General features: G+C 40.4%; 1 protein-coding gene across 1 annotated transcript in view; it reads right to left on the bottom strand.

The window, feature by feature from the left end:
* SMIM13 (small integral membrane protein 13) overlaps positions 1-24,765 on the bottom strand; it is a 31,594-nt gene extending 6,829 nt beyond the window's left edge. Inside the window, exon 1 of the mRNA XM_004432188.3 lies at positions 24,221-24,765. Within this exon, the coding sequence (XP_004432245.1) occupies positions 24,221-24,296 (76 nt within the window). The 5' untranslated portion in view covers positions 24,297-24,765. The remainder of the gene's footprint in view (positions 1-24,220) is intronic.
* Between the last annotated feature and the right edge of the window lie 536 nt (positions 24,766-25,301).

The raw sequence follows: 25,301 nt of genomic DNA, 5'->3' as shown, positions 1-25,301 counted from the left end.
GTGTATTCAAGTCCTTTGCTCATTTTTTAATCAAGTTGTTTGTTTTTTTATTGAGTTGTACAAGTTCTTTACATATTCTTGATTCTAGGCCCTTTTCAGATATATAATTTGCAAATATTTTCTCCCATTCTGTGAGTTGTCTTTTCACTGGTCTGATAATGTTTTTTTAAGTACAAAAGTTTTTTATTATGATGAAGCCTAATTTATCATTTTTTCTTTGTGAAATCCAATTTATCTATTTTTTTTCTTTGATTGCTTGTGCTTTTGGTGTCATATCTAAGGAACTACTGATTAACCCAAGGTCATCAAGATTTATACCTATGTATTCCTCTAAGAGTTTTAGTTTTAGTTTTTACATTTAGGTCTTTGATCCATTTTAGTTAATTCTGCTGTGAGAGTGAGGTCCAAATTCATTCTTTTGCATGTGGATATCAAGTTGTTCTAGAAGCACTTGGTGGAAAGACTGTTCTTCCCTTCATTTAATTGTCTTGGCACCTTTGTCAAAAATCAAACAACCATAAATCTTACAGGTTATTTCTGGACTCTCAATTCTATTCCATTGATCTGTATGTCTATCCTTATGCCAGTACCACACCACCTTGATTACAGTAGCTTTGTATTAAGTTTTGAAATCAAGAGTATAAGTCCACCAACTTTGTTTTCTTCAAGATTGTTTTGGCTATTCTGAGTCCCTTGCATTTCCATGTGAATTTTAGAATTATCTTGTCAATTTCTGCAAAAAAGGCAGAGAGAAGTTTAATAGGGATTGCACTGAATCTGTAGATCAATGTTGGGACCTACACTGTTTTTTCAATAGTGCTCTGTACTTACCCAATTTTTCCACGACGGACACACATGATTTAGAAAATCAGGAGAAAAGTCAGAAACTGATAAGTAAATCATGAATACTCTATAGATTTATATGTTTTAAATACCCCAATGCTATTAATTGGCCCAAACTAATAAGGCCAGTTGATTTCAACAGATACTAAGGAAAACCCCTAACTCTTACGTTAGTTTCGAGAACCCAACCTAAAAGTTAAGAGAACTCATTTGCCCAAGGTACTGCACTAAACAGAGATTATGGCAGTGAATTTACCACCAGGGAAATTATAATCAAACTCAAAGAGAGTAGTCTTGACCTCATAAAAACCAAAGATTCCAACAGTAGCTACAAGGTACAAAATCATAAAGAAAAGTAAGGAAGGTTACTGGAAGTCTTTTTACTGAAAAGAGACTATGGTGAAGGGCTGTCACCACTGAGGTTCCCACCACAAAATACTACAGTGCCCTTGGGATGGTTAAGAGAAAGCGAAGTCTCCCAGCACAGAAATCTACAAAATACAGAACTGAGGATAGCTGCAGCAGTCATAAGAGCATTCAGCTAGATCACAAACTCTCTTTCCCAATTTTAATAAAACAAACCAAAAAAAATTTTTTCTAAATCACTGCCAGCAACCAAACAATGTAAGGGATTCAACGTCAAGTCAAAACTCAGAATGTGTTGGCCAATGAGAGATACTCTCGAGTTTGGAGCAGCAAAATACAGCCACTACCTCCAAACTCATCACTCCCCTCTCTACCCACACCAGCTAAACCACTCGACTTCAGACCTCTTTAATTTTTACCCTAAATCTAGAGTAAGCAAACTTGAAAAGTACGCTAATTTTTCCCTATTCTGCCTGAGTGTAAGGTGTGTGAGGATTGGGGTTAGAAGGGGAGAATGTGGATAGTGACACTGCTTCCCACAAAAAATCAAGAAGTAGAGAATTCCCCTAATGCAGACATGGAGTTCATATGCTGGGCAGCCAAAAAGAAAAACACCCACTGTGCTTGGTTTTTTACAATGACTACTGTAATGACAGGGTGGGAATGTAAAGCTAAGAGATAAATTGTAGTGTTGATAAGAATTGCAGGGGTATCCACTCAATTGAGGGAAGTTCAACAAGTTGCTCTCCAAGTAAAATGACTAAGTTCTTACACAGCTGTAATTTTGGGGAGAGAGATGGGAGGAGGAGGGGAAGGAGGGGGATTTCCAGATGATAATACCTAGGATTGGTAAGATCTCATGCTTCTATAATAGATCTTTTATCAACGAGTGTTAACAGTCTAAACAAAGGATGATACTAAAACTTCCAGGCAGTTTGATCAGAAAAACAACTATACACAACATATTTATTTTGGAAAAAGAACCATTATTAAAAGCCCAATGAGTATATACCAGGAACAGCATGACTTAGCAAAGAAGAAACTAATAAGAGAGGTACTATAGTACCAGATAAAACTGCCAATAAGATATTCACTGGCTATGTTAATTAGATAGCTAACTTTTTTTTTTTTTTTAACTTTGGGACAGGTACTGTGAAGAAATGCTTTGCACATATCATTTACTGGCCAGACTAAAGTGTCCCTTCACATACTTATGGTATGTCACACTCCCTGTAGCTGATTAATAGGTCCCTGACCTATTCATCCACAGCATTTTACTTGTACTGATCTTATGAGAAATACAAAGTAGAAAGTCATATACATAGTTGATCTTCTGTTATTTTAATAAAGCAGCTTTTAGTTCAAATAACAAAAATCCTGACTTAGCTTAACCAAAAAGGAGGAATTTGTTATTAGCTTACAGGAACGTCTCAAAGAGTGCATGGGAGGAAGAACCCTTACAGGGACTAGAACTAGGAGAAGGCTCTTGTGAACTGAGGTCATTCTCTCAGCATCTGTTGCTCTCTACATACTTGCTTCATTTTTTCTAGGCTTCTTTCACACACAGCTGCTGCTTCACACTTGATATGACTTCTCGTTCATATCCTCAAAAAAACAGCTTAGAATCTCTCTCCCAACTTGGGTCAACTGTCATCCCCAGCACCACCGGGCACTACCTGGGTCAGGCATTGTGAACATGGCTATAGGGCCACCCCCAAGAGTTCAAGGGTGATTTTAGAGATTGGAGGGGAGTGGATAGGATAGCCTGGCAACAGAACTTTAATAAAGACGTCCCCTCTACTTTTATTAGGCAATAGCCTCCTGAAGGATGGTCTCCTCTAAAGAAGTCACCAAATAAACCATCCCCGATCCAGGCAGGCAATTCTTTTGTTGGATCAAGTCTAACCAAAACCTTCAATCTTCTTGGGATCTGCCTTGATTCCTTCAAAACATCAACACAATGTGACCTTTGATGAATGTCCACACTGTAAGAGGTCCTCAACCTCCCGAGCTGAGGAACTATTTTGGGTGAGGGTAAGGTGGAATCAGATGAGGCTAGGAGTCATATTCTCCCTTTTAGGAAAAAGAACACATGTAAATGTAAGGCAAGTTCAAAAGCATTTATTATCCAATGGAATGGCCCTAGTTGAGAAATCTGATTATCACACTGCAGCGATTCAGAAGAAGAATCACTCAAACTGTCTACTCATCATATTTTGCTAGGGAGCTTTTAGAAACTATAGATTCTCAATGACTCATCCCAGATAGCTCAAATCAACATCCAGGGATTATGCTTACTCTTTTTTTTTTAAAACTCCCTAGCTGATTCTGATTCACATGCAGGTCTGGAGAAGAGAAATAGAGTGAAGAAGAAACACGAGTATTGTTGTGGATCAACTATGGAGATTGGCCAAGGAAAAGGAAAAAACAACTAGCAATGGAGCACCAGTGGGAAAAGACGGAACAACAGTTGACCAGATCACCTATTTGAGAAGATCCCACTTGGGAAATGGCAACAAAGCCTCACTAGTACTTACTAATTGGACAAAGTGAGTATTAAGAGGGAGCTATAAAGAAACCGCCCAAGCATCACTGATGAGTGGGGCAATGCTGCTGGGGGACAATGGATGTCTGATGAATGATGAAATGGATAGTCAGAAGTTAGACATAAAGAATGATTATATCTTTGCTCCAAGTAGAATTGTATTGTGTCAGGTTAACAAAATGGTTTAATATAATACTTATGTATTCAGAGTTCATTATCTTGTAAGAGACAACAAGTGGAAATTTATGTAATATAAAAGCATCACACTCTATCTGCATGTTATTTGTTGTAAGAGAACATCAAATAAGAGAGGTGAGGGTGTGTAAGAGTGTGTTCTGGGAGAGGGAGAAGCATCACAGAAACAAGGGATAGAATCACCAGTTCAGATTTACAACTCTGACTTTCTGTAAGAACAGACCAGCCTAATTTGGACTCCGGGCCCTAGTGACTAACTTCCCCCAGCTGTGTGTATTATCTTTGGGAGAGAACAGGATAGGAGGAAGAATAACCACTAAAATCCAGGCTATCTTTTACTGAAAGGGACTCACCCCTTGTACGCTACATGCCTATAGAAAACAGGACCTCTTAGGGAAGTATAGCTCATACAATTCCTCCCACCCAGACTGATATACAGACACCAGAAACTCCTTACCTACCCTTATTCTATAGGGCATGTGTCTTGTATCTTGTCCTGGGATTTAATAAGAGAGAAATGGGAAGGAGGAAGGGAGAGAAGAAAGGAGAGGTAGGAGGAAAAGACTGTCCACAACTATATGCACTTATAATCAGAAATTTATGCTAATTGTTCAAACAGGTACTGCAGTTTTTCATAGTTTAAAAGGCAAGTCTGCACCTTGCTCCAATCTCACACTGGTAAGCACTATATGTCAGAAAAACGGGCTGGCAACAGAGGGTATATATTCTGGGATAAGCAAAGGAGCATTCACTTGTGTGCGCCAATAACCAAGTGTTAGTTCAAAGGATGAATTTCATGAAACACACTGTACATTGTTTTTCTATGCAAGATAAATGTGCTGGCAGCAGAAGGGTAGCAATGGCAGATGAACTTGAGTGATGAACCTATCACCATCAACACACCACAAACCCAGGGGATAGTTGTAATTATAGAGTTCTCAGTTCACAAAGGGCTTTTTCATTGAACATCTCATTTAATCCTCCCAATAGTCCTCTGAATTAACTGGAATAGGAATCATTAACCCCATTTTCTAGATAAGAAATAAAGGCTCGAAGTGACTCATAACCATGGAAGAGGCCAGTTAGGTAAAATAGAGCAATGAGTTTAAAAACTACCAAATTTCTCAGATTTTCATGGTGCAAGTAGAGCTAAAACAAAAAACACTAATTAGGGAATGAGAATTTGATTTCAGTACCCAAGATCTTTTTAGGTCAAAACCCAGATGCAATATAACCACAAATTCTTATCTTTGTGGAATCATTCCAGTGGAGTTACATAACCCTACCTTCATGACAGTATCCAAGTGGTTAACTAACTGGTTCAATACTAATCTCAGTTTGTATAAAGCTCGTTTCCGTTTTCAATCCTATTACCTTATTTTCATTTTATTCTGAAGGCAGCTAAGGGCTCACTTCTAAGATACTATGCCCTAGCAGGCTAAGTAAAAATAGAGCCATGCTCTTCAAACTCCTACCACAATGCTCCCTCTACTGCACACCCCTTTCACAATGAGACACTGGGCAACACCAGAAGCTAAGCTCTTGGAGATACCATTACTGAATCAACATAATGTTGAACCATAGTACCTCCGCATATCCAAAACTCTTTTATCCAATAAATGTAAGAAATTTTAAAGTTGCCTGTTAAAACCTCCCCTCTATTTTCTTTTCCCTTTGGTGATCACAACATTCCCAGGGATCCAAATACCTCTATTACAAATGATGACCAAAGTTTTCATGCATACTTTCTACCATTCTTGAACCCCAGGGAAGGAATCTCTACCTGGTTGGCTTAAAAAAGTATATACATCCAATAGCTCCTTCTGATTTTCCTATTTCTGTGATGTGTATTGTGTCCTCTCCCCATCTGTCTAGTGGAACATTGCCCCTCCCCTACTTTACCTCAGTGCTATAGATTCTACCTTAATAAACCCTCTCCCATCTGTTTCCTTCTCTACATTCTCTATCCGAGATCAAATCCTTATTATCTGTCAACTGGATTATCACCATAATCTCGTACATCTCTGAGGCATGTTGGAGCCACACTGCTTGGTTGAATCCTAACTCAACAATTTACCTGCACCTTGGGCAAGTTAACCTCTATGTGCCTCAGTTTCCTCTTCTATAAAATGGAGATAACAGTACCCACTCCCAACCAGTCAATATGGTAATAAAAAGAATATACGTAACATGCTAAAAAGAACGTCTGGCACATAGTAAACACTCATGAAATGTTAGCCCTTGTTACTGTCTCCTAGGCTCCAGTCTCTTCCCTTCCAGGACAAACTCCACAGACACAAGGCTACTACCACTGTTACTGAGAACTGTAAGCACCATTAATACATAATTTTTACATCTTTCTACTATATTCATCTCTTTAGTATAGTGCTCCCTTAGGTGACTGCTTTAGCACTTCATGCTCACTTCCACCCCTCGTTGTGTTAATAACTGTCTGTCATCTCCCCAAGACAGAAGTTTCTTAAAGAAGAGAAATGTATACTTTACTAATGTTTTCCACTGTGCTCTCTCTGTCTTGGAACAGTATCTGACAGAGTAGATACTCAAAACAAATCAACCAACCTCCAACATCCCCCCACCAACACACACACACACACACACACACACACACACACACACACACACACACAGAAAACTACCCATGAATTTAAAGGTTTAATGACTTTCACCAATTATCCCATTTCAGAGCTCTGATGATGCCTACTATATAATACAGTAGCTGATAAATGGAGAGAACTGTTGGATGCCCTTTCACAAAAATATTGAACAACCGTATCAACCAAGTTGACCTGACATGTACAGAACATTCCACTCAATAACAGCAGAATAATCATTCTTTTCAAGTATACACAGAACATTCACCAAAACAGTCCATTAATTAGTCTCATTAAACTGAAGGGTAAACCCTCTTAAAATTTTATTACACAAAATACATTTTTCTGAACATAAAAAAATTAAACCAGAAACTGATTAACAAAATGATATATGGGGAATAACCAAATATTCAAAATTTAAACAATGTACTTCTAAATAATCCATGGTTCAAAAGAGAAATCACAAGAAACTAGAAAGTATTTTGAACTGAATAAATTTTTTTTAAAAGTCAAAAGCAATACCTGGAAAGAAATTTGTATCAGTAAATGTCTATTTTTTAAAAATAAGAAAGGTCTAAAATCAATAATCTAAGCTTCTACCATGAGAAACTAGAAAAAAGTGCAAATTAAACTCAAAATAAGTAGAAGAAAATAAAGACACAAGCATAAAGCAATAAAATTGAATATGGACAAATAACAGAGGGAAAAAAAAAATCGATGAAACCAAAGCTGATTCCTTAAAAAGATCAATAAAATCTATAAACCTCTAGCCAGACTGATAATGCAAAAAAAAAGGAAAGAACAGAAATAGCCAATATCAGGAATGAAAGAGAAGACATCACCACAGATCCTACAGATATTACAAGGATGAGAGATTATAAACTTTATCCCTGTAAATTATACAATTCAGATTAAATAGATATAGTGTGCTTGAAAGACACAAACTATGCAAGTTCACTCAAGAAGAATAGACAGGGGAGATCGGCGTCAAGATGGCGGCATAGGTGGACTCTGAACTCACCTCCTCCTATGGACACAAAATACTTACAACTACTCTTGGAACAATTACCCCTGCGAGAGAACTGAAAACTAGATACGAGGAACCCCTGCACCACACAACAGTCCTGACTGAGGTGGAAGAGACAGAAATTCCCTTCTAGAGAGAAAAAAAAGCCACCTTCACAAGCAGCAGCGCCTCCTGGCCACCCAGGAGCAATCCAAAGGTACACAGCCTTCCCTGGAGGAGTGGGGGACCTGAGCAGGGACTGCTGCTGCTATAAGCATTTTTTGGACCCAACACAACCGAGACAAGTGTCACAATATCTGGCTTTGCTGGCTACTAACAACAACGGGGAATATCCCCAGAAAAGCTACCTGACATAAGAAAAAAAACTAACCAGCTCTTAAAGGACCCACACACTAATTCACCCATTTTGGAAAGCAATCTAAAACCACCAGAAAGAAAGGTGGACAGTCCTTTGGTGAAAAGAGACTCACCTGATAGGCCTTGAGTGCATCTTGGTGAGAAGTGAGACCTCTCCAGGGACTGAGACATTGGTGGCAGCCATTGTTGTGACCTGGTGCAGGCATGCTGACAGAGCTCGTGGCAGACACCCCTGAAGTTCTCCCCTGGCCTCTCCGCCCAGGGACTGCTCCACCCTCTAGATTACAGATTTAATCCAGTTCAGCCAGGGCAAGCAGCTCACCCTAGGGACTGGCTCCACCCAACAACAAGCCATCAGTCAACTTTTGGGCCTGCATAATCTAGGTGCCTGGATTCTCTGCTGCCAGGCGAGTGAGTTCACCTCTGTGGTGCAGGGCGTGCGTGAGGAGTGTGCAGGGCATTGGGGGAGTGTGTAGGGCCTCTGCTGTGTGGTGACTGGGTCCACTTCAGGGGTCAGGAGGTGCGCATGGGACAGGACTGTGTCGATGGTGTGTGTGGCCCTATGGGTGGTGGGGATTGTCAGCTGCAGAAGACTTGTGCTTCCCAAACAGCCACACAGGGGAACAGCTCCACCTTCCAAGGCCTGAAACAACTGGGTGTTCCCCTGCCTGGGGCCAGCCCTCCCAGCTGCAATCCTGAGAGAGCTGACAAAAGCCTTATAGGCTAGAGGGCTACAGCAATTATAAACCCCTGAGACTAGCATCCAGCTATGCTGGGAGCCTACTCACCTAGCAGAAAAACTGCAACAGGAATGTGCTATTAGACCTTGCAGCCAACTGTGCTGGGACTCCCCACACCCGATAAAGAGACTGAAAGGTCCATAACAGCCACAGGCAGCTGAGCATTCCAACCAGCCAGCCAGGGGGACAGTTCAGCCTCCCTGGGCGTCTGCAAGAGCAACCCTGCCACAACAGAAGGACATACGTGGCCCACACGGGGGTCACTCCTGGAACATCCGGCACTGGTGATAAGACAGAAGCACACTGCTGGGCCTTGTAAGGCATCTCTTATATATGGTCACCTCTCCAAGATCAAAAGATGTAGCTAACCTACCCAATACATAGATATAAGGACAGAGAAAGAGACGAAATGAGGAGGCAAAGGAATATATTCCAATTAAGAGAACAAGACAAAACCCCAGAAAAACAACTAAAATGAAACAGAAATGAGCAATCTACCCAATGAAGAGTTCAAACAGAGTCATATGGATGCTCACTGATCTTGGGAGAAGAATGGATGAACTCAGTGAAAACGTCAACAAAGAAATGATAAATATAAAAAAGAACCAATCAGAAATGAAGCATACAAGACTGGAAATGAAAAATTCACTAGAGGGACTCAAAAGCAGAGTAGAGGATACCGAGGAATGGATCAGCGAGCTAGATGAAAGACTAGAGGAAATCACCCAAGCCGAACAGACAAAAGAAAAAAGAATTAAAAAGAGTAAGGACAGTCTAAGGGACCTCTGGGACAATATCAAGCACACTAACATCCGTGTTATAGGTGTTCCAGAGGGAGAAGAGAGAGACAAAGGGGCAGAGAATCTATTTGAAGAAATAATAGCTGAGAACTTTCCTAACCTAAGGAAGGAAACAGACATCCAGGTACAGGAAGCACAGAGAGCACCAAAAAAGATAAAACCAAAGAGGCCCACACCAAGACACATCATAATTAAAATGCCCAGAATTAAAGATAAAGAGAGAATCTTAAAAGCCACAAGAGAAAGGCACAAAGTTACATACAAAGGAAACCCCATAAGGCTATGAGCCGACTTCTCAGCAGAAACCTTACAGGCTAGAAGAGAGTGGCACTATATATTTAAAGTGCTAAAAGGAAAAAACCCACAGCCAAGAATACTCTACCTGGCAAGGTTATGATTCAGAATGGGAGGAGAGATAATACATTAGAGTTTCCCAGACAAGCAAGAACTAAAGAAGTTTATCACCAATAAACCATAAAGTTGCAGGATACAAAATCAACATACAAAAATCAGTCGTATTTCTATATAATAACAATGAAGTAGCAGAAAGAGACATTAAGAATACAATCCCATTTACAAGTGCAATAAAAAGAATAAAATACCTAGGAATAAACTTAACCAAAGAAGTGAAAGACCTGTACACTGAAAACTATAAAACACTGTGGAAAGAAACTGAAAAAGACACAAAGAAATGGAAAGATATTCTGTGCTCTTGGATTGGAAGAATTAACATAGCTAAAATGTCCATACCTCCTAAAGCAATTTACAGATTCAACAGAATCCCTACCAAAGTTCCAACAACATTTTTCACAGAAACAGAACAAAGAATCCTAAAACTTACACGGAACAACAAAAGACCCCGAATAGCCAAAGGAATCCTGAGAAAAAAGAACAAAGCTGGAGGCATCACACTCCCTGATTTCAAAACATACTACAAAACTACAGTAACCAAAACAGCATGGTACTGGCACAAAAATAGACACAAAGATCAATGGAACAGAATCAGGAACCCAGAAATAAACCCACACATATATGGACAGCTAATTTTTGACAAGGGAACCAAGAGCATACGATGGAGAAAGGAAAGTCTCTTCAATAAATGGTGTTGGGAAAACTGGTCAGCCACATGCAAAAAAATGAAAGTAGACCATTATCTTACACCATACACAAAAATTCACTCCAAATGGATTAAAGACTTGAATGTAAGACCTGAAACCATGAAACTTCTAGAAGAAAACATAGGCAGTACACTCTTCGACATCCGACTTAGCAACATATTTTCAAGTACCATGTCTCACCAGGCAAGGGAAACAATAGAAAAAATAAACAAATGGGACTACATCAGACTAAAAATCTTCTGCACAGCAAAGGAAACCATCAACAAAATGAAAAGACAACCTAACAATTGGGAGAAGATATTTGCAAACCATATATCTGATAAGGTGTTAATATCCAAAATAAATAAAGAACTCATACATCTCAACAACAAAAACACTAACAACCCAATTAAAAAATGGGCAAAAGACCTGAACAGACATTTCTCCAAAGAAGATATACAGATGGCCAACAGGCACATGAAAAGATGTTCAACATCATTATCGGGGAAATGCAAATCAAAACTACAATGAGATCACCTCACTCCCATCAGAACGGCTATAATTAACAAGACAGGAAACAACAACTGTTGGAGAGGATGTGGAGAGAAGGGAACTCTCATACACTGCTGGTGGGAATGCAAACTGGTGCAGTCACTATAGAAAACAGTATGGAGATACCTCAAAAAATTAAGAATCGAACTACCATACGATCCAGCTATTCCACTGCTGGGTATTTATCCAAAGAACATGAAAATACCAATGCGTAAAGATACATGCACCCCTATGTTCACTGCAGCATTGTTCACAATGCTAAGACTTGGAAGCAACCTAGGTGCACATAAAGGGATGAATGGATAAAGATACAATATATACACAAAATGGAATACTATTCATCTAAAGAAACAACGAAATCCAGCCATTTGTGACAACATGGATGGACCTTGAGGGTATTATGCTAAATGAAATAAGTCAGAGGGAGAAAGTCAAATACCATACGATCTCATTCATAAGTAGAAGATAACAACAACAACAAATAATCACATCGAGACAGAGACTGGACTGGTGGTTACCAGAGGGGAAGTGGGGAGGGAGGAAGGTGAAAGGGATGATTAGGCACATGTGTGTGGTGATGGATTATAATTAGTCTTTGGGTGGTGAACATGATATAATCTACACAGAAACTGAAATATAATGATGTACATCTGAAATTTATATAACGTTACAAACCGTTACCACAATAAAAAGAAAGAAGAAATAGATAACTAGAATAGCCCAGTATCTATTAAAGAAATTGAATTGGTAGTTAAAAACCCTCCCCAAAAGAAAAGTCCTGGCCCAGATTAATTCTACCAAACTTTTAAGAAAGAAAGTATATGAATTATGGCAGACACATCTTAATAACCTCAATGAGCCAAGCCTTTGTACAATCCTCGCGTGACCTGTTTCCTTGAGTGTGGGCAGAACCTGTGACCTGCTTCCAACCCACAGTATATGGCAAAGGTGATGGTATAGTTACTCCCTTTATTAGGTTATGCTATATGGTAAAGGTAAAGGGATTTTGCACATGTAATTAAGATCTCCATCAGTTGATCCTGAGTTACTCACAACGGAAATTATCCTAGGTGGACCTAACTCAATTTTACGCGAAAATCTTTAAACAAGAGACTGAGACCTTCGCTGGTGTCGGAGAGATTCTCTTGCTTGAAGAAGCAAGCCACCATGAGTCCTACAGTCACAAGGAACCGAACTCTGCTAAGAACTACGTGAGCCAGGACAACGCCTTTACTGTAGACCTGCGAGATGAGGAACAGAGAACCCAACTAAGCCATACCCAGACTCCTGTCCCACAGAAACTGTGAGCTAATAATTATATGTTGTTTTAAGATGCTAAGTTAGTGGTAATTTGTCATGCAGCAATATAAAACTAATATACCAATTCTATGCAAACTCTTCCAAAAAACAAAAGAGAAAGGAACATTTCCCAACTCATTTGATGAGGTCTGCATGACTCTTACAGCAAACTAGACAAAGGCATTTAAGAAAACTACAAATATTCCTCATGAATGTCAATATGAAAACCTTAAATATTTAGTAAATCAAATCCTGCAATATATAAAAAAGATAAGAAATCATGAACAAGAGGGTTTATCTGAGGAATGTAGAGTTGGTTTAACATTCAAAACTCAATCAATGTAATTCACCATAGTAACTGACAAAGAAAATCCACATGATCTTCTCAATAGATACAGAAAAAGCATTTGGAAAAAAATCCAACATCTACTTCTAATTTTTTTAAAAAAATCAGCAAAGTAGGAATAGAAGGAAACATTTCTTCTTCAACCTGATAAAGAATATCTACAAAGAACTCATAGCTGACATTATATTCAATGGTGAAAGACTAAATGTTTCTTTCCAAAAGATCAGGGAGGAAAGTGTGCTCTTATCCCTTTCTTTCAACACTGTACTGGTGGTACAATAAGGCAAAAACTACAAGACATACACACTGGAAAGAATAGGTAAAACAATCCTCATTTGCAGTTAACATGAGCCTCAGGGTAGAAAATCTGAGGCAATTTACAAAAAATAGGGGTAATAAATAAGTTTAACAGTTTTGCCAAATACACTGTCAACATACAAAAATCATTTGTATTTGTATATATTAGCAGCAAACATTAAAAGAATACCATTTACAATAGCATAAAAAATATGAAATTTTTACAGCTAAATTTGACAAAATTAGTGAAAGACCTATATTATACATGGAAAAATATAAAATGTTGCTGAGAGAAATTAAAGTCCTAAAAAAAAATGGAGAGATACAATATGGTCATGGATCTCAACATTAACATGTCATTTCTCTCCAACTTGACCTATTGATTTAATAGATCTATTTTGAAAAGCTGATTCGGAAGCTTACAAGGAAATGCAAAGGATCTAAAATAGCCAAAACATTTTGAAAAGAATAACATTGCATAACCTACACAACTGACATAAGGATAGACACACAGGTCAATGAATAGAAGAGTTCAGAAATAAACCCATACATATAGGGTCAAAAGATTTTCAACAACTGCCTTTTCAATAAATGATGCTAAATCAGTTGGATATCCTTATGCAAAAAAAAAAAAAAAAAAAAAAGAGGGGCCAGCCCTGTGGCGTAGCGGTTAAGTGCGCACGCTCCGCTGCTGGTGGCCCGGTTTCGGATCCTGGGCACGCACCGAGGCACCACTTGTCAAGCCATGCTGTGGCGGCCTCCCATATAAAGTGGAGGAAGATGGGCACAAATGTTAGCCCAGGGCCAGTCTTCCTCAGCAAAAAGAGGAAAAGGATTGGCATGGATGTTAGCTCAGGGTTGATCTTCCTCAAACACACACACAGACAAAAAAAGAACCCCAATCCTTAACTCAAACCATACACAAATTTACCTCAAAGGAGATGACAAACCTATGAGTAAAACCTAAACATCAGGGAAATGCAAATCAAAACAACACTAAGATATCATCACCTCACGCCCGTTAGAACGTCTATAATCACCAAGACAAAAAACAACGAATGTTGGAGAGGATGTGGAGAAACAGGAACCCTCCTACACAGCTGGTGGGAATGCGAACTGGTGCAGCCTCTATGGAAAACGGGATGGAGATTCCTCACAGAATTAAAAATAGAGATGCCCTATGATCCAGCCATGCCACTACTGGGAATCTATCCAACGAACCTGAAGTCAACAATCCAAAGAGGCTTATGCACCCCTATGTTCATTGCAGCATTATTCACCATAGCCAAGAAGTGGAAGCAACCTAAGTGTCCCTCGACTGACGACTGGATCAAGAAAATGTGGTGTATATATACAATGGAATACTACTCAGCCATAAAAAAAGACAAAATCGTCCCATTTGCAACAACATGGATGGGCCTGGAGGGGATTATGTTAAGTGAAGTAAGCCAGAAGGAGAAAGACAAACACCGTATGATCTCATTCATATGTGGAATATAAACCAACACATGGACAGAGAAAACTGTATTGTGGTTACCAGGGGCTATGGGGGTGGGGGTGGGCACAAGGGGTGAACGGAGTCATATATATGGTGATGGACGAACAAAAATGTACAAGCCAAAATTTCACAATGTTAAAAACTATTAAAACATCAATAAAAAATAAATTAAAAAAAAAATACATCTCCCCTACACACCTATTAGAGTAGTCAAATCCGGAACATTGAGAACATGGAATGCTGCAAGGACGTGGAGCAACAGCAGGTCTCATACATTGCTGGTGAGAATGCACAATGGCACAGACACTGTGGAAGGCAGTCTGGTGGTTCCTTACAAAACTAAACATTCTCACCGGATGATCCAGCAATCACGCTCCTTGATATTGACCCAAAGGAGTTGAGAACTTCTGTCCACAAAAAACCTCCACAGGGATATTTACAGCAGCTTTGTTCATAATTGCCAAACCTGGAAAGTAACCAAGATGGCTTTCAGGAGGTGAATGGATAAACTGTGGTACATCCTGACAATGGAATATTCTTCGGCACTCAAAAAAAATGCGCTATCCAGCCATGAAAAGGCATGGATGAACCTTAAATGCCTATTACCAAGTGAAAGAAGGCAATCTGAAAAGGCTACATGCTGTATGATTCCACCTAAATGACATTCGGGAAAAAGCAAAACTATAGAGACAGAAAAAGATGAGTGTTTGCCAGTAGCCAGGGGTCAGGGAAGAGGCGGGTATAGAGATTTTTAGGCCAGTGAAACTTCTCTGTATGATCCTATCATGGTGGATATATGTCAGTGTACATTTGTCGAAACTCAGAGAATGTGCAAGACCGAAAAAAAAAAAAAAAAACTGCTGGAAGAAAATGTAGGAGAAAATCTGTGACCTTGGGGTAAGCAATGATTTCTTAGGACTTAAAAAGCATGAAATACACAAGAAAAAACTGATAAATGGGACTTAAAATACAAAACACTTGCTCTTCTAATGATACTTAAAAATGAAAAGGCAAGACATATATTTGAAGAAAATCTTCATAAAAAATATATCTGATAAAAGACGGTACCCAAAATACATAGAAAATTGTTACAACTTAATAATAAAAGACAATGCAGTTTTTTAAAATGGGCAAAAAATTTGAACAGAAACTTTACCACATGGCTGTTTGGAATGCAAAATGTCTGGCAGTTTATTATAAAGTTACTCAAGAGAAATGAAAATATATATTCCCACCAAGACTTGTAATTGAATGCTAATGATAGTAATAATACTTGTAAATAGCTAAAAGCTGGAAACAACCATAACATCCATCAATAAGTAAATGGATAAACAAATTGTGGTATATCTATACAATGAAATATTATCTATCAATAAAAACAGTGAATCACTGATATACACAGCAACAGATGGATTTCAAAAGCATCGTGCTAAGTGAAAGATATCAAACAAAAAATATGTTGTATGATTCCATTTATATTAAATTCTAGATAAGGCAAAATTATGGTTACGGAAAGCCAGGCAGTTGTTGCCAGAGGCTTGAGGACTGACTACAAAAGGACACAAGGGAACTTTCTAGAGTGATGAAAATGTTCTATATCCTGATTGTGGTGGTAGTCACACTACCACATACATTTGCTAAAGCTCATCAAATTATACAATTTCTGTTCACACTTTTCTGTGATCAACACATTTTATCTTATTCTATCATTACCTTTGAAATATATATTATCCTAAGTAAAACCATATTAAACTAAGGATAGTTTAAATTTCTAAAACCAGATTTAATCTTTGGAAATCTATTTTTCAAACATCAATTAATTTATATTTATTCACCTGTACCTCAATTTAAGACAGATAAGCAGAAATACAGTCGCCCCTCAGTACTCCCAGAGTCTATTACTTGCAAAGTCATCTACTGGCTAAAATTAGAGAGGATGAGTGCGCTGCTCAAGTCACACAGTTAATAAGCGTCAGTGCTGGTAGTCTTTAAAGCTAGATCAGCCAGAGTCCGACTCTGTTCATTGACTCCCTGACCCTGTCAGGCACAGCAGGAACCTGGGACTGGGTACTAGACAAGGCCTGCAAATTTCAGTCGGCCAGGGTCTGTTGAACTAGGGCACACAACCAAGCCAACCTCTGGAGAAGGGAGGGTCTGCACACCAGACAAACAACTACTTCTCACTCCTCAGGTAGTCCCACGCTGATAGTCTCCTAGGACCTAAAGACTTCAAATCTCACAGAGGCAGGCAGAGCAGACAGAATTGGCGTCACTGTCGCTGGGTCACACTACAATCAGAAAGCCACCACCATTCCCAGCCCCTACTGTTGGCGCCTTAGCTCAAACTCATCAACTCTTAACACAAGGTCTAATTGGTTTCCTTGCTTCTAGCCTCCCACTCTCCACACACTGTAGTTAGAGCAGCCTATAAAATTCTAAGTTCCTGCTAAAACCTCTTAGACAGCTCCTCATGGCCTATCAGAAAGCATAAACTCCGCAGGTGATGCATATAAGGTGCCATATAAGGTGCCATAACCTGGATGCCTCCTGTCCCATCTATAGCCTCATCCTAGTCAATTCTTCAAGGGCTGAAAATTCATTCATTTCTTCATTCATTCAAACATTCATCAAGCACCTACGACGTTCCAAATACCACCCTTACTGCAACATATTTGCCCAATGATAATGAAGAACTAGAGGAAAAAATACAGCAGAGGAAGGGGAAAGGGGGCATGTGTGCCAGGCTGGTGTCTTACAGAGCGGTTAGGGAGGCCTCACTGACAACTGGAATGACAAAGTTGCCATTTACTGAGATGGAGAAGGCTGCAAGAAAAGCAAGATCAAGAATGTGGTTTTAGATATGCTAAGTTTGGAATGCTCATATAATCATTGTTCAAGAATTTTTATAACCCAATCTCTAGGTCTCCTCCCTCCCGGGAGGTCAGAGGGTAGAGCTGAAACTTCCCACCCACTAATCATATGTTCTGTCTCTTTGGTGACGGCCCCTCATTAGCATAAACACAGGCAAGGTCAAAAGGGGCTTGCTATGAATAACAAAAGATGCTCCTTTCACTCAGGAAATTCCACCGGTTTGGGGAGCTCTGTACTAGAGACCAGGGACAAAGACCAAACATATTTTTTATTATCCTACCGAGGTAAATTCAGTGTTTGCTGATTGCTCTTGGAGCCTTAGGAAAAGAAAAAGCTTGTTTCTATTGGAAAGGAAGATGTTAACAAGGAATGAATATATACATGCAAGTTGATGAATTTCATATAAAAAGTACAGTGTACCTACATTAGTAGACCTTTTCGTAGACATTTGCAATTTGTTGTTGGAAGTAATGACTGTATCCTCTTCCAGAACTTGTGATTTAGGCGTGGGACCAGGTTTCAGTTATCTTTGTATCTCAGAACCATGCTTACAAGAGATGCTCCAATATCTGGGGGATGAATGTGTGTATGACATAGGGCCCAATGATTGTGAATAAACGAGGAAGGTAAAATAACGCCTACGGTTTTGTGCATAAACTGAAAACAAGGAGTTGTTTCAGGGTAAGATTCTGAGCTCTATGAAACAACCAGAAAAAGGAGTTAAGAGTTGTGAATGCAGAAGTGGAGCTCAGAAGCCTAGGTTTTACCAGTTATCTTGTACGCGCGTCTTCCCTACTGGAGTATAAGACCCTCAGGAGCAGGTATTATGCTTTATTAATGTTTGGAAACCCATGACCACCACCACAGCTCCTGAACATAAGAGCTCATTAGGCATATTTTATTGAGTAATATAAGGGTTATCCATCTTGAGACAACCCTGGTTGTACCACACGTAAGACTTATTTTGTCACGGGAATTTCACTTAATAATTTATATTGAGGAATCTTTCTTCATTCCTTCTTCAAATATATCAGGGCCTACTACACGCCAGGCACTACTCTAGGATCCAGGGATAACACAATGAACAAACCAAACCAGGGCCCCACCTTCATGAAGCTTACACTCTAACTGGGGGAAACAAACATATAAAATAGCTCATTTCAGAAAGGGTGAAGAGCTCTGAAAACGAAGGGTCAATGAAATAGATGGGCTACCTGAGGTGGTCAGGGCAGGTCTCTCTGAGATGACAGTTGATGTGAAACCTGAATGAAAGGGAACCAGCCATTTGAAGAACCAGAGGAAGACTGAGGGCAAAGGCCCTGAGGAGAGTAGAAGGTTGGCCTGTGGTGGAATGTTGAGAGTAGTGGGGAGGAGAATGGAGAGGCAAGTGGAGAAGTGGTAGGGGGCTACATCACACAGATGCTTGGAGGCCATAGTAAGAAATCTGGATTATATTTCAAGGGAAATGAGAAACCATTGGAGGATAGGTTTCAAGCAAGTAGTGAAATTTTTTTTTTTTTTTTTTTTTTTAAGATTTTATTTATTCATTTTTCCCCCCAAAGCCCCAGTAGATAGTTGTATGTCATAGGTTCACATCCTTCTAGTTGCTGTACGTGGGACTCGGCCTCCCGTTGGACGGAGAAGTGGTGCCCTGGGGCATGCCCGGGATCCGAACCCGGGCCGCCAGCATCAGAGCGCGCTGAGTAGTGAAATTTTTAAAAGGGTGATAACTGACGTAGCAGAGTAAAGGAAACAAAAATCCGGATGGCAGAGGAGGGGGATACCAAGTTGAGCCAAAATTCAATCAAGAACCATGGAAAACATCAGGACTTGGGATAGGAAGAGGGGAGGGAAGGAAAACGGATTAGCTGAAAGTCTATTTACAGAACTGTCATGTAGGCAGCTAAGTTTATAATTCCCAAGCAAAAAAGGAGAGGATTCATCTCTGGAGAGATGGAATACCTACAGAGAATAGCCCTCCAGACACTAACAATTGGGGATTCCCCTAGAGAAGAAGCCAACTTTCTGCCCAGTCACCCTGCAGTGAGCCCAGAGCTGACACTGAGAATTTACCACCATCTTTTACTACCTCACCCTTAAACATGAACAGAGAACAGATCACTAGACATGTGCAGAAAACCTCCCATCACAAAGAGAGTCCAAAGCAAAAAAGCAAAAAGAAAATACACGGAAGAAACAAAGGCAATGTAGGGAGAAGAAAAACACTAAAAACAACAATAAAAACAACTGTAACTAATATGCTTATGGAGATGAGATATTACATACATGAAGCAAGAACAGGTACTACAGAAGAAAAGTCATCAGTGAACAAGCAAGCTCTGAAATTAAAAACTGGATATTAAAATAAAAACAGAAGAGGGAGAAGACAAACCCAAAACAGCAGAAGAAAGAGAGAGGAGGAAGATAAAAAATAGAAGATAAAAAGATAAAATTAAAGAATCAGCCCATAAAGTCCAACATCCAACTAACAGAAGTTTCAGAAAGAATTAAGAAAATGGAGGAGAGAAAATAATCGAAGACCTAATAGAAAATTTTCCCAGAAATAAAGAATAAATCTGAGTCAAAAAGGCCCAGAAAAATGAAAGAGAAACATACCCAGGCATATTATTATGACGTTTCAGAGTAACAATGATTAAAAAAAACTATCCAGAAAGCATCTAGAAAGAGAAACTAAGTCACTTACAAGGACAAGGAAACAGAAGGCATTAGATTTTTCAAAATGAGGCCCAGGACGCTACAAATAAATGGAGTAATAATTTTTAAATTCTGGATGAAAATTATTTGCAACCTGAAATCTATTCAAATTATCAATCAAGTATAAAGGTAGAAAATAAAGAAGACATTTTCAGGCAGGCATTAACTCAAAAAATTATTTTTCATGCATTGTTTCTTAGAAAGCTACTAGAAAATGTGCTCCAGCAAAACAAGAGTGTAAACTGAGAAAGATGATGACACAAGATCCTGAAAACAGGGTTTATAGCAGAGAAATAAAGGGTAGGCTAAGAATGAAAGCTGTTGAGAAGGAATGGGGGTTTTGGCACTAGGTGGGGGAATTGGAGGAAGGGTTCCGGGAGAGGAGAGGAACAATTCCCTTGAACATATGAGATATATTACTGATGAGTATGTGTAAGAGATTATGGAACATTGGTGGGGAATGAATTAACAATGTGTACCCGCAAAAAAGTAATACTAGGTAAATTAAAAAGGAATTATTAACTTTAAGAAAATGGAGAACCATATAAGAAAGGACGTGTGGTCATATTACACTATTTGACCAGCAGGGACTATTTACATAGTCAAAATATAAATCTTGACTATCAAATCACCCAAAAGCTGTTGTTTTTAATGGCATGCAGGGAAAGAAATGGGGACTCTACCATGGTTAATAAATATCATGTCTAAAATTACAAAATCAAAAGACAGCTATGAATAAATTATTTAGGAATATGGAAGTAAATAACTAAGGGAAACAGTGAAACTGAGGGTTGAAAGGAACTACTTTTTTATGTCTTTTACTACTATTGACTTTTGAAACTTTCTTTTGTTAAAAACTTTCAAGAAAAGCACTGTCTTAATAAAAGAGTCTGGCTAGTATATGAAAAGTGGCTTATAAAGAAAAGAGGAGGTGGAAAAACACTAGTTAGGAAACTAAGGTAAGCCAAAGAGGGTGGGGGTGGTGGACTTGGAGAAGAGGACATATTTCAGATTTTTTAAAAGAGATAAAAACTGAAGAGACTTCCAGATGGAGTTGATATTTGTAAGGGGCGGGGGATGGGGAGTAAAGGAAAGGGCAAAACGAAGGAAATCAAGGATGACACCTATGTCCTTGGCTGCTTGTAACATGTGAGATTGGGGGCGGGGGTCACAGCAGGTGGAGGGGAGCTGGGACAGAAGGACGGACGGGTGGCTGATCTCAGATGGGAATGGAATGGGGCCGGGGGACAGGTGGTAGAAATCAAGAGTTCTGTTTTAGATGTATTACATTTGAGATGCTTCTTAGATCTCCAACTGGGGTATCAAGAAAAAAAGTTTGCTGCATGAGCCCAGGGTGCAGGAAAGAAGTGAGAGCTGGATATTAGTCATTAGTTACAGTTAATATTTAAATCTCTAGAACTGGATAAGAATCCATAGAGAGAGAACAGGAGAAATGAGAAAATAAAAATATATATTTGTATTATAACATATTATAGAAATTTAATAGAAAATAGCACGCATTTCACAGAGTAAGGGCAAGTATTAGTCCATAAATTTTTTATTTCAGAGATATGATAGGTAGATAGATGTATATATAAACTGATTGATATATGTAATTTATATACTTATGAATGTACTGGGAATAATGTAAAATGATTTCCTATGGTAGACTGTGATCAAAAAAGTCAAGAAATTTTAGAGGATGAGAAGCCAGGAAAAGATGAACAATTAGCTACCATGGCAGGAAGAGTACCACGCAAGTACAGTGTACAAAAGCCGAAAGAAATGCTTCATGGAAGAAATGCTCACTTGTATTGAATGAGTATGAGAGATGAAGTACAATTAGGGCTAATAAGTAACCATGGACTTGGCAATATGGAGGCCACTTGTTACTGACCTTGACAAGGGCAGCTTCAGTGAACAGTGGGCATGGAAAACATTATAGAATGAATGAGAGGCGAGAAAAGAGACATAACCAATATAGATAGGAGAAGGAAAACCTCCCTAGGAACCTGAAATTTGAAAATCAGAATTAGCTAGGGTATGAGGTTCTTGCGGCAGACCATGTCATAGATTTCTAACCCCCAATGTGACTGCATTTGGAGAGACGGCCTTTAAAGAGTTAATTAAGGTTCGATTAATTCCTAAGGGCAGGGCCCTAATCCAATATGACTGGTGTTCTTATTAGAAAAGATTAGGACACAGAAAGACACAGAGGAAAGACCATGTGAAGACACAGGGAGGAGACGGCCATCTACAAGACAAGGAGAGAGGCCTCATGAGAAATCAACCCTGCTGACACCTTGACCTCAAACTTCTAGCCTCCAGACCTGTGAGAAAATAAATTTCTGTTTAATGTCTGTGGTAATGTAGTTTGTTAACGGCAGCCCCAGCAAACTAATACAACGCCCTAGTTTCTCTCTCAAGTCTGGTCGGATCCTTCCCTCCTCTCCCAAATCCCTAGTCACAGCATGAAGCTACGCCATCATTAGCTCTCCCAACAAAAAAGGGCTTGGATTACTTCTTCATAGAGTCATTAGTTCTTGACCATTCCAATCAAAATGAGGTGTTCTTTTACTTACCACACCTTACCTCTCATTCCATAATGTTTTCTGAAATGAAACGCAGGGCACTTTTAGAAAAATAAGTAAAATTTAAAATCAACTAGCTATTGGGAGCTGAGAGAGCAAGTCTGATGTATGTAGCAATTAGGAATTTTTATGCCCCAAAGGCAAGTTTGGCAAATATTCTATCGAAGGTGTTGTGTGGTCCACGTGTCACATCTCCATCTCCAGGTAGCCTGCATCTCCAAATGAGAAAACAAAGCATACGCCCTCTCCTTTTTCTCTTCTTCCTCACATCCAAACAAATCACAAAGATCTGGGTTTCCTTACTTGAAGAATCTTAAACCTCTACAACTAGCCCCAAATCCTGATATCACAAGCAGGAAATTGAGAAAGGATTTTCAATTGTTTTATTATCAGAAAAGAAAGACTGTAAGTGAGAAGCTTTAACTCTGGTGCCTTAGTAAAGCAAGAAAATTAAAAATACACATACAAGTATATAAATACATAATATGCATATGCACAAGTGCACACATATCTTCTCCAAGCACAGCTGATAATGCACATTTAGCAAATTAATCATGTAATGAACAAGCCCAAATAGTATTTATTTTGAATTCTGGCCAATTATTGCATCAACCTGAACCCATACTTCAATATCATGATTATAAAAAATTCACTGACATCTGGTTTTAAACACTTCCCAAATTTTCACAATTGCTCACTTTGCTAAGAGACCTGCGGTTATCGGTTACTGTGTATAAAGAAATCAAAAAGATCTAATATTGCTCTAATACTACCTTGAGAAGAAAGTTTTATGTCCTCTCATTCCAAGAAGGAAAAAAGCTACAGCAAACAAAATAGCACCGTTATTACAGAAGACTCAGGTTACCTGACCGTGGAAGTTTAATATAGCCGCTGTTTTTAAGTTCTGCCTACTCTCAATATTTCTGTTTGGAATTTAGTTTAAGCATGAACTCGAAGCAAACAAACAATTTCACGTGTGCTTCAAACCCCACTCTGTCCCTTCCCTTTCGCTGATTAAATGGAGAAAGCGAAACCTCTCATTATCATTAGGGTCAGAACCCGTAAAAAAGAAAAAAAAAGAAAAAGAAAAAGGAGTAACCAATCAATCACTTCACCTTCGAATACAGGCCAAGGTTAAAATCTGGGCAGACTGTGATAAGAACGGCAATCAAGAGCAGACGCTGCCGGTGAAGCAGTTATCTGGTTTAACCCCGAGTCAAGATGCCCAGCCCTGGATCCTGTTCTTTCCCTCTCCAGGATGCCAGCGGGCCTGTCACGCGTCAGGGTCCCTCTCCTCTGAGCTCACTCCTGAGAAGTGGGCAAGAGTGGACAAGAGATGATTTTAAGACACTTGTCCATCCACGCCTTTTTCAAAAAAAAAAACAGCCAAAACAAGCAAGCCGGCAACATGAGTCGGGCAAGCGTGTGGACTGCGGTGCGGAACTGCCCCCGGCGGATGCCCCACTCACCGCACACCATCAGCAGCAGGACGATCAGCAGCGTGGCCACGAACACCAGCAGGGTCAGCCCGACGTTGTGCCACATCTTGGGGGGCGGCGGGGCGGCGGGCGCAGGCCGGCGGGCGGCGCGTCCTGAGCTTCAGTGGCGAGCGCCGGGCGCGGCTGGCCCCCGGGCGGGCATGGGCGCCTGGCGCCCCTCGGCAGCGCCCCCAGGGGGCGGGGCGGGCAGCCGGCCCGACCGACCCAACCGACTCTCCTTCTCCGCCGGGCAGACGGAGCGCGGACGGGAGGCGAGCGCCCCTACTCCCTCATCGCTCCGGGGAGCCGGGGACGCGGCGCCCGGAGACCCCGGCAGCGGCCGGATGCGCTTCCATGGCGAACGCCGCGCGCTCGTGGACAGGAGAGAGGGCGAGCACAGGGACGCGCGCTGGCCACCAGGCCCTCGTCGCCACCCGCCCGAGGGTCCCTCGGCCCCCAAGGACGGCAAATGTTAACGTCTCCCGACGGCGGCCGCGGCAGCTTCTCGGCCCCAGGCCCCCTCCTCCCGCGGCAGCTCATCACCGAGCGCCCCCGCCACTCGCCTCCTCCGCGGCGCGGGGGTGGCTGGGAGGTGGAGTGCAGAGCCGGGTGAAGGCTTGAGGAGGCAGCCCCGTAGGGACTACAACTCCCAGAATGCACCGCCGATTCAGCGGCTTTGCTTCTTTCCTCTCGCCCCCTCTGCCTTTGGTTTTTCTCAAGCCGCAACCTCTGTCTACCGACTGCGGGTTGGTGTTCTCGGAATCCGCGCAGTTAGTTGCTCCTCTGGCGTGTACCAAAGCGCCAGAGTGATTTCAACCATTACCCCACACACAAAGTCGTTTTGTTTAAAGCCATGATCAACGAATCACGAAGAGGGAAGAAAGGGGAGGCAATTGCCTTAAAAACTGGTTTCGTGTAAACCTAGCCCTATTGCTGGAGGCGAAGGCTGGATAAACGGGACTTTTGAGGAAACACCCCCATTCCTGCCAAAGAGAAGGGCTAGAGACAGGAAATCTCTGTTTTTCACCTGTAATAGGGAAACTGTTCTGTTTTCATAGGTAACATTTCAGAA

Source organism: Ceratotherium simum, chromosome 13, assembly GCF_057802395.1.
Source record: "Ceratotherium simum simum isolate JZ-2026a chromosome 13, ASM5780239v1, whole genome shotgun sequence".
In the NCBI taxonomy this organism is placed as follows: Eukaryota; Metazoa; Chordata; class Mammalia; order Perissodactyla; family Rhinocerotidae; genus Ceratotherium; species Ceratotherium simum.
This window is presented reverse-complemented; position numbering and strand designations above follow the sequence as displayed.